Genomic DNA, 9,949 nt, shown 5'->3' with positions numbered 1-9,949 from the left:
ATGTGATTAATATAACTGACTTAGCTTTGATTTGGCTAAAAAACAACTGCTTTGGGCTGGGAGGTCAATTCCTTAATCATAATTATGCAAATTCTCATGACTTTAAGAGTTCTTTGGAGCACACAAGTTGCAAATAGTTGGTCCACTGATGGATTTGTTTGCACTGTTTCCTCACAGCAAGATGGCTTATAGTTCAAGTCCTTGCTGAGACCTTTCTGTGTGGTGCATCCATGATCTCTCTTTCCATGCATGGGTGTCCTCCAAGTACTCCAACTTCCTCCCGCAATCAAAAGACATCCAAGTTAGTTGAATTCGTAATTCTAAATTGACTGTGAATATGAGGCAAATAAAGTACTTTAAGTGTATAGAATAAAATGCTATATAATGTATGATTAAAATCACATCTTCTAAAGCCCTTTAAATAAAAAACATCATAAAAATGAATGTATTGCAAAATAGAAAGCAGGTAATGAGAAGGCATCAAGGTGAAAATAGATTTTATTGACATGATCATCAAATATCTTCATAATTTGTGTTGAAATACTTTTGAAATGTGTTTCATTGCTCTGTATTACCTGTTCTTGACTGAAATAGGGGGCATTTAGTTGATTCATGTTGCCCAGAAGAAACTTTTAATGATGCATAAAACGATGAGTTTTCAACGAGGCAGATAAAGATGCCTGCATTTACAAATAAAGGCTTGATTTCATAATTATTATCTGAGGTTGAAGGTTTTGTCAATCCAGCTGATGCAAAGAAAAGCTTTCTATTTGGATTTAGTCAGTAAAATGCTGCAGTATAAGTTTAGCATCATTCTGGATTTACCTCTAGCTCCACCATGGGGTTAACATGTGTGATCGTTATTAAACTACTTCAGTAATGTTGATTGATTCGCAATGAATTTTGCTGCAAATATGGCAGTTCTGTTTTTGAAGAGGTGAGGTTATCTTCTTTAGGAGGGGATATTGGTTTAGTCAGTTCTTCAGTGCTTCTCAGGAGTAAACTGTCATTGCCAGCAAAACAGCCAACCAGGAAATTTCCTCTGAAATACAAACCATGATGAACTAATATGTTTCTAAGACTATACGGCACACATGCTTAAGATTCACTGACAAAAATAATAAATATCCAGGGATAGACGGAATTGTACAAAACAATAGCTAAAAAAAAAGGATTACTTTAACACCAGATAAAAGAGAGGTGGCCGTTTTTTTACTATGCCCAGGAGGAGGTAAATGTGACAGGAAGTGTAGATTTGAATCTTTTCAGAGTTAACCAATCAGGTGCACATTACTGTCTGACTTATTGTAATCATCTCACCTCCTTTTCACTGAAATACCAACAAAGTCCTTAACATAGATCAGTGTAAAGATGATTGTGATGTGGATTACAATGTTCCTTCTTCATCAAGGATGTAAGTACTTTTTTCTTCTTTTGTCCAAAATTATTCTTAGTGAAAAACGTGTCATGATGATTTATATTGTGACCTGCAGGAACAAACCAAATAAATTTAATTTTGCATTAAAAATTTTCCACATCTTACAACATTTTATTTTTTATGTGTTTTCTTTCAATTCAGATTCTCTGGTCCCAGTAAAAACCGTTCAGCTCGGTGAAGCAGCAACATTAACATGTGCTTTACCCATTAAAGAATTCGGCAGTATAACAGTCCACTGGTACAAGCAGAGCGCTGGAGATGGTCTTAAATTAATTGTGACATTGTCCAAATCAGCACCACCTGAATATAGTCCTGAATTTTCTAGAAAGAGATTTAATGTGGAAAATGCTAATAATGTAGCAACCTGACCGTTCTGATGACAGTCCAAGAGGATGAGGGAATCTATCACTGTGGAATAGCTGAGTGGATGTATCCCATTCAGTGGAGTGAGACGTATCTGTCAGTAAAAGGTAAGACTGAGCTACTTTTACAAACTTTAAAGGTTCTACTAGAAGCTTTAAAGCATCTCCGTATCTTTTGCAATACACAGGAAATACTCAGATGACATCAAACTATACTGTTGTTCAGTGGCCTACAGTATTAGACCCACTCCATCCAGGAGAATCAGTGACTCTGCAATGTTCAATCATCTCTGTCTTTGACAAAGCAACATGTTCAGAAGATCTTAGTGTCTTTTGGTTCAGAGCCGGATCAAATAAATCCCATCCAAACATCATCTATACTCATGGAAATACACGTGATGAATGTGGGAATCGATCTGAGACTCAGGATAGATGTGTTTATCGCTTCTCTAAGACGGTCAGCTCCTCTGATGCTGGGACTTACTACTGTGCTGTGGCCACATGTGGGGAGATATTATTTGGAAATGGAACTGCATTGAAACTTGGTATGATTTTTCATTAACTGTTCTAAACAACAAACAAGATATTTTTATACCAATTTGAGTGCTAAAACTTTTTCTTTGTGTTTTTGTAGTGCAACCGGCACAATCAGGATTCACTCAAATGCTAATATTAATAGTTTGTTTGGCTATTTCGATCATTGGAAATGTGTTCCTCATATTCAACTCAAGAGTATGTAAACCATCTCAAGGTAAGTGTTATAAAACATTACAATTGTTTAAAAGTCATAAATGATCTCATTAGATTTAATAATGGAAAGACCAATCATTCATGGGTTTAAGGTACAAAATCATATAATAAGTTATTCTGTAAAATCATCAGGAGTCAATCACACTATTGTTAATAAACCTGCTTACAATGAGTGGCTGTCGCTGCTTAGTGTACCAACTTATTTTTATGAATAATACGTTCTTATCAGCAGGATTTTTATTAAGGATCATGCAATCTAAAATAAAAAAAGTGCACTTCACTATTATATATTTGTTTTAATAATTTTATTTATCTTTAGGAAAAGAAAGTGCTGTATCAGAATCACAAACTGACAGGTTGAACCAACCAGTAAGTGATGAAAATAAATGTTATTTACTTAAAATATTGTCTACATGAAAAGCTCAGCATCAATATTTGTCTTCTAATATTTAATGAACAGATTGAAGCCGATGACCAGCTGAACTATGCTGCACTGAATTTCTCTGAAAGGAAAACAAGAGGAAGAAGGAAGAGAGACATTACCGAGGACAGTGTCTACTCTCAAGTTAAAAGCTGATGCTGATATCAGGGATGAAGAGCCCGTTAAAAATTAAATTGAAGCTGAAACATGATTGCAGATGCTATTATTTGTGACAGGTCTTGTTATTTTGCTGCCTTGATTAAATACTAACTGTGAGCAGTTTATTTGCCTCATCGCTGACAAGTTTGGGCTCTCAAACTAAAACAAAGTCTTGTCACATTTTTGAAATCCCTGAATTTTTTATCTGTATAAACCTGTTTCCTTGTTTTCTTTGATTAAAAACTATTTAATTCAGTATTTTGGATTCTTTTTTATGTTTAGGGGAAGATACTACAGGGACAATAACTGGTCAGTTTTTTAGATTTTGGGTGGTTTTGCTAATAGTGTGTCTTCTTTTATGTTAAAGTAGAGAAATTATTTTATTATCCCGTATCTGTTTGATATGTAAGCAATCTGGGCACAGCCATTTTTTTTCAGTGGTTCGTTTTAAACTGCGGTAAATAATTTATACTATATATATGCAAACCTTTATGGGTTATACCTTATTAATGTTAGAGAAGCCGTGTGTGTGTTTGTGCTTCATTTACTTTATACAAATGGAACTGTAGATAAAAAACACACAGATTAGACGAATGATTAGTCTGTTGGTTTTCATCTCAGAGAACACATTAATAGACTAGAATAGGCTTTGCTCCCACTAATTTGAGTGTAAATTTGACAGTTGATGGAACATTAAAATCCAGTGTAATGATAAATCTGGACAGGCTTTTTTTTTTAAAAAAGACACACATAAATTTGTATTTTGAACTTCAGTTGATTTTTTCTTTATTTACCTTTGATTTAACCTTACATTACGGTTCCTCTGAACCAGTCTAGCTTAAAATCACTTCAAAAATTTGTTGCAGCAAGCTTGATGCAAGCGTTTCCATGAGGTGAGTGGGAACATTTCTCCAAGTGGTGAAGATGGCCGCACAAAGGGCATCTACTGTCTGGAACTGTTGTTAATTTTTTTTTTTAAACTTTCCTTGCCCTCCATCCCCAAAGGTTTTCAACTGGATCAGGGCAACATGCAGGACCAGCCAAAATAGTGATGTTATTCTTCTGGAAGAAGATCCTTATCCTGCAGGCATTGTGTAGCGTTGTCCTGTTGAAAAACCCAGTCGCTACCACAAAGACGAGGGCCCTCAGTCATGAGGGATGCTCTCGGCAACATCTGGACGTTTGATGCCCCTGCACCTCCTGAAGCTCCATTGTTCCACAGAAGGAAAAAGCACCTGAGACCATTATTGCGCCCCCTCCACTGTGGGTTGAAGAAAACATCTCAGGTGGGATCTGCTTGTCAAACCAGTAACATTGGAAACTATCGGAAACATCAAGTTTTTTTCTCATTAGAGAATAAAACCTTCTTTCACCTTTTACTGTCCCATGTTTGATGCTCTCTTGCAACGTCCAAAAGGTGAGCTTTGTGCTGTTCAAGGAGACCTTTGAATACATTTTTTATTTTTGAAGCCCTTCAGTCTCAGATGCCATCTGATGGTTATGGGGCTGAAGTTGGCACCAGTAACAACCTTAATTTGGGTCCAGGTTCATCCAGTGTCTTGATGACAGCCAATGGGATCCTCCGACCCCAAAAAATCTCACCAGCACTGTCTTACTACATCCCACCTCAGCAGTGATTGTGTGCTGCTTATGCAGTTTAATAACCTGAACATGTTCAAAAATGAAACTTTTTTTTTGCCTTTGCCATCAGAACGTCATGACAGTGTGACTACCTGACAGAAAATGACAATGAATCCACATTTCTGCACAGATTTGGTCCTAAACTTTAGGTCAGCTGTAAAACAGCCTGTTTCATTTTAAGCATTGTTCTCAATATGCATGCTCTAACAAATATTTTGTCTCCCTACCATTTCTTCTTGTCACATGTTGGAACTTTGTTAAGATTTAACCCTGCAAAATACAATTTATTTGCCATTCTTCAAGTGGTCTTAAACTTTTGATGGATGTATAATGAGAACTGCATAGAAACAGTTTATTTAGGTCATATACCGTTCTGGACGCATTTACACTCATCATAGGCACAAATGTCATGGCAATTTGGAGCTTTTAATGATCTCTTTTAACTGTTCTTTTGCCAAAGTAGAATGATTACATAGCATAAATACAAAAATACCTTGAATAATAGGGTTTATAAGTTTTAATGTATGTGCATTTTCTTCTATCAACACAGAGTCAAACGTTTATAAATAGGCTTAGATATATGCATACACTTCCAGTGATATTTGGTTTTATGCTTCCAGATGCTTTTGGGTACTCTGAATGGATACTGGATCACTCCTCTTGGCAGAATTGGTAGCGCTGACTTAAATTGACTGGTTTCCTTGCACTGTCATGACTTTTCACTGTCTACAAATTTTCAATAGATTTAAGAATGGGCTTTTGCAAAGACCTTCTAGAAGCTTTATCCATTCAATAAACAGTTTTCTCCACATTCAAATAATTTTTACCTACATACATTGCTAAAAAAACAAAACAAAAAAAACAAAAACAAAGAAACACCTTTCAATCAGCGTATGGCATCAAATCAATTATAACTGATAGCACAATTTTTCAATTACTACTGGACACTACAGGTATTACACAGGTAGCCCAACTCCTCAAGAATAGCACATCAAATATGATTGCTGTATCTCCCAGCACAGTCTCAAGAATATTGATGCTGGCTCGTTATTAATCTCTGTCTCTCTACCACAGCATGTCTTTATCCCGTCTTCCTCTCTCAACCTAACCGGTCGCAGCAGATGGCCCCGCCCCTCCCTGAGCCTGGTTCTGCTGGAGGTTTCTTCCTGTTAAAAGGGAGTTTTTCATTCCCACTGTCGCCAAAGTGCTGCTCATAGGGGGTCATATGATTGTTGGGTTTTTCTCTGTATGTATTATTGTAGGGTCTTTACCTTACAACATAAAGTGCCTTGGGGCAACTGTTGTGATTTGGCGCTGTATAAATAAAACTGAATTGAACTGAATTTAATTAAATTGATTCTAGGAGACAGGCAGTTGATCTAGGAGAGCTGGGCAGGGTTATAGAAGGTCCTTATCCATCAGCAGGACTGGTATCTTCTCCTTTGTGCAAGGACGAACAGGATCCATCACTGGTGACCTGCAGGTTCACCCTGAGCACATGTAAGAGATGGAAAGGGTCTGTAGAAGCCATGGAAAACATTCCTGTAATATCATTTAGCATGACCAGTTTGTTGGTGTGTCACTGGTGGTCTGAGGAGGAAAATCCATGGAAGAATGCACAGACCTCAAAGTGATAGGCAGCAGTACCCTTACTGCCATTCGATGTCCTTGGATCCACTGACAGACTCTATTCTGGTGCAGTGGGTTGTGGGTTCCTCCTGGTGTATGAGAATACATGGCCTCGTGTTGCAAGAGTATGCAGGCAAGTCCTGGAGGATAAAGGAATTGAATGGGCCCCATGTTCAAGTCATCTATATTCATTAGAACAACTCTGGGACATTATGTTTCAGTCCATCTGACACCAGCAGGTTGCACCTCAGACTGCTCAGGAGCTCAGTGATGCCCTGATCCTGATCTGGTTGGAGATGCCTCAGGACTTTTTTCCCATTGAGGTCTGATATGTTTTCAAAGTGCCTCTCTGAAGTTTTTGAGCAGTGTACAAATCTGCAATCTCAAAGGGGACATGAAATCAGTCCATGCTGTGCAGAGTTTGCTCAGACTAATAAAGGAAAACTGTCTTAGAACATAATGATTTGATTTCATAACTTAGGTCATCATATACCATATCTTTGTATAGAGGTTTTGATATTCTTTATACAGCCAGCTGATCTAAAGAAGACATGCCATTTTGATTGAGAAAGTAAAACAGAGTATACCAGCTTAAGGTCTTGGGGGTAACATTGTTCTGTCTTTACCTCTAGCTCCACCATGGGGTTAACATGGGTGACGTTTAATGCAAGTGCTGATTGGTTTGTTATGAAAAATGCAAAAACATAATAAATAAATAAAGTTGCACATTAGTTGGGCAAAAGGCTTCGCTTCATCCTGTGCGCCAGCTTTTCTCCAAGTCAAAATTTCATCAGAAATTCAATATGTAATGTTTTTGTGTTATTTCTTGCACTTCATACCACAAACAGAAGTGGTGACTGTTCCACTGTTCATGTCCTTCAGATGAAAAGAAAAGGAAGGAATAGAATAACTAATAACCACCAAGAGAGAAGTAAAAAGTAACCAAATGGATAATTACAACAGAATATCAAAGAGAGGTGAAATGTTTTACAGAGGCCAGGAGGGGACCAGTGTGACATGAAGGGTACTTTTGAATCTAAATGTGTTAACCAATCAGAATCATTGTACAGCCTTACCTAACACGATCATCTTGCCTCCTTCACTCACTGAAAGATGTTCTCAACAACGAGCAGTGTCGTGATGATGGTGGTGCTGTGGATTACTTTGCTCTTTCTTCATCAAGGATGTAAGTGCTCTTTAATTTTCTCCACAACTATTCTATGAAGATAAATTATGTCAAATAGAAAAAATGTGTCGAAAATAAAATGAATTATTTTGCATTTGAACATTTGAACATCATTTTTTTTCTGTATTCTCTTAATTCAGATTCTCTGGTTCCAATGAAAATCGTTCAGCTTGGTGAACCAGCAACGTTAACATGTGCTTTACCCAGCAACAAAGAGCTCAGCACTCTGGAAGTCCACTGGTACAAGCAGAGTATCGGGGATGAGCTCAAACTGATTTCAACACTGTATGGAACTACACCACCTCAGTATGGTCAAGAAATATTTAGATCAAGATATGACGCATGTAATACGAAAACATTTAGCAATCTGACCATTTTGAAGACAGTCCAAGAGGACGAAGGAATCTATCACTGTGGGATCATTGAATGGCTTAATCCTGAATGGAGTGGGACATATTTGTTAGTAAAAGGTAATAAACTGGCATACTTTCAAAAAATGTGTTTGTGTGTTGGAGCATGTTTTGACAATTGTCTTTATATTTTTTATTAAACAGGAAACACTCAGAGGGCATCAAACTATACTGTCGTTCAGTGGCCAGCTGTATCAGATCCAGTCGATCCAGCAGACACAGCAGCTCTCCAGTGTTCAGTTTTCTCTGACTTTGACAACAACACATATGCACGGGATCGTGATGTGTTCTGGTTCAGAGCTGGTTCAGACAAATCTCATCCTGGCATCATCTACGCTGGCAGAAAGAAACCATCTGACCTTCAGAATAAATGTGTTTATCGCTTCTCTAAGAACATCAGCTCCTCTGATGAAGGGACTTACTATTGTGCTGTGGCCACATGTGGGGAGATATTATTTGGAAATGGAACCGATCTGAAAGCTGGTATGATACTAAGTTATACTCAAGGTATGTTGGCAGCATATGAGTGACTTTTTTTTGAAAATGTGATATATCTTTCTGGTTGTTTGTTTTGTAGTGCAGAAAACACAGTCGGCATTTATTCACCTGGCCGTAATAACAGTGTGTTTGGTCATTTCTGTCACTGGAAATGTTTTCCTCATCTGCAACCAAAGAATACAAAATAAAGGTAAGTGTTGTATGATGATTTCCAAAGCTAAGATTGTCCTGTTATTCAAGCAGCATTTCCATTGTTTAAATATGAATATGAGGCGACTTTTGTTGTGATTTGGCGCTATATAAATAAAATTGAATTGAATTGAATTGAATATGAATACATATAAAATGTTTTGTGTTATATATTTATATGTTAGGCAATACATTTTGAAATAGTTGCCACATCAAATGCATTTTACTATTTTGTATTTGTTCTAATAATTAAATTCATCTTTATGAATAGAAAATGCTATATCGGAAGACCAAATTGACACCTCACACCAACCAGTGAGTAATGAAAATGCTTGTTATTCAATTAAAATATGACTGAAAAGCTCATTATTATTATTTTAACTGGTTGTTATTATTGCATATCTTTATTACACAGGTTGAAACTGACAGCCATGTAAACTATGTTGCACTGAACTTCAGTGAAAGAAAATTGAGAAGCACAAGGAAGAGAGACTTTGCTGAGGACAGCGTCTACTCTCAAGTTAAATCCTGATTTCAATACCAAAGTTGAGTTTTGTGTGTTTTCTTGAAAAAACAAAAACACAGAAAATAAAAGAAAATACGGAAAAAATATCAAAGAAAAGAAAAATCTGTTGTAACTTTATTGCAGTTTATTGTTTGATAAAAGCATTTTGGTTATTTTGTAAGTGATTTAAGTGTTAGTCACATGTTTAGTGAGAGCTGTTAATTATAGATTTAAATTTCTGCTAAAGGGGAGCATTTAACAGGTATTTTCATTAGAAAACTGCGTTTCCCAGAATCCTTTGCGGTAGATGAAAGTTACTCTGGGTTTTTTTTAGCTAGCAAAGAAAGTTTCGGGAAGCCATTATATGTTGCTCTGATGTCGAGCAGTTTATTTGTTCTACATTCCCCTTTTTGAAGCCTTATATAAAGACTATCGTTTCTACAACTGATGTCCGATCCATTTTTTTGGCTTAGTGGATTCGCCACAACAAAATCAACACATCAACTTTAAATTTTGCAAAAGAGGAAAAACAAAAACAAAAAAAATCCTCAAACTACTATGTGATTTACTTAATCAGTGAATTCACACTCCTGCTGGAGAGGAAACTTGAGTCCCGCTCACTCCATAAGCAGCTTTCTGACCTTTGTAAGAGAAATGAAGTTGAGTGCTGCTGAATTAGAAGCTGTTTTTGTAAAAACAAATTGTTTTTGTTGGAGATAACTGTAGTGTGAGAAAACACTTGTGCAGACTGACAGTATAAA

General features: G+C 36.7%; 1 protein-coding gene and 1 pseudogene across 1 annotated transcript; both read left to right on the top strand.

Annotated features, from left to right (window-relative positions):
- The first annotated feature begins 1,371 nt into the window (after positions 1-1,371).
- Positions 1,372-4,767, top strand: LOC118455285 (uncharacterized; annotated as a pseudogene).
- A 2,773-nt stretch (positions 4,768-7,540) lies between these two features.
- LOC102780365 (uncharacterized) lies at positions 7,541-9,215 on the top strand. The gene is made up of 6 exons (XM_006804551.3): positions 7,541-7,586; positions 7,727-8,056; positions 8,141-8,479; positions 8,574-8,684; positions 8,955-8,998; positions 9,099-9,215. The coding sequence occupies exons 1-6, from the start codon at positions 7,541-7,543 to the stop codon at positions 9,213-9,215; spliced, it is 987 nt and encodes a 328-aa protein (XP_006804614.3).
- The last annotated feature ends 734 nt before the right edge of the window (positions 9,216-9,949 follow it).

This window comes from Neolamprologus brichardi, chromosome 2 (assembly GCF_056152115.1).
Source record: "Neolamprologus brichardi isolate AB-2024 chromosome 2, ASM5615211v1, whole genome shotgun sequence".
NCBI lineage: Eukaryota > Metazoa > Chordata > Actinopteri > Cichliformes > Cichlidae > Neolamprologus > Neolamprologus brichardi.
This window is presented reverse-complemented; position numbering and strand designations above follow the sequence as displayed.

Bases quoted from the DNA above. Each gene is read 5' to 3' on its own strand.
- LOC102780365 (XM_006804551.3), top strand. From the start codon at position 7,541: ATGATGGTGGTGCTGTGGATTACTTTGCTCTTTCTTCATCAAGGAT. The intron at 8,057-8,140 runs GTAATAAACTGG...TTTATTAAACAG, and splicing joins GACATATTTGTTAGTAAAAG to GAAACACTCAGAGGGCATCA. The intron at 8,480-8,573 runs GTATGATACTAA...TTTGTTTTGTAG, and splicing joins TGGAACCGATCTGAAAGCTG to TGCAGAAAACACAGTCGGCA.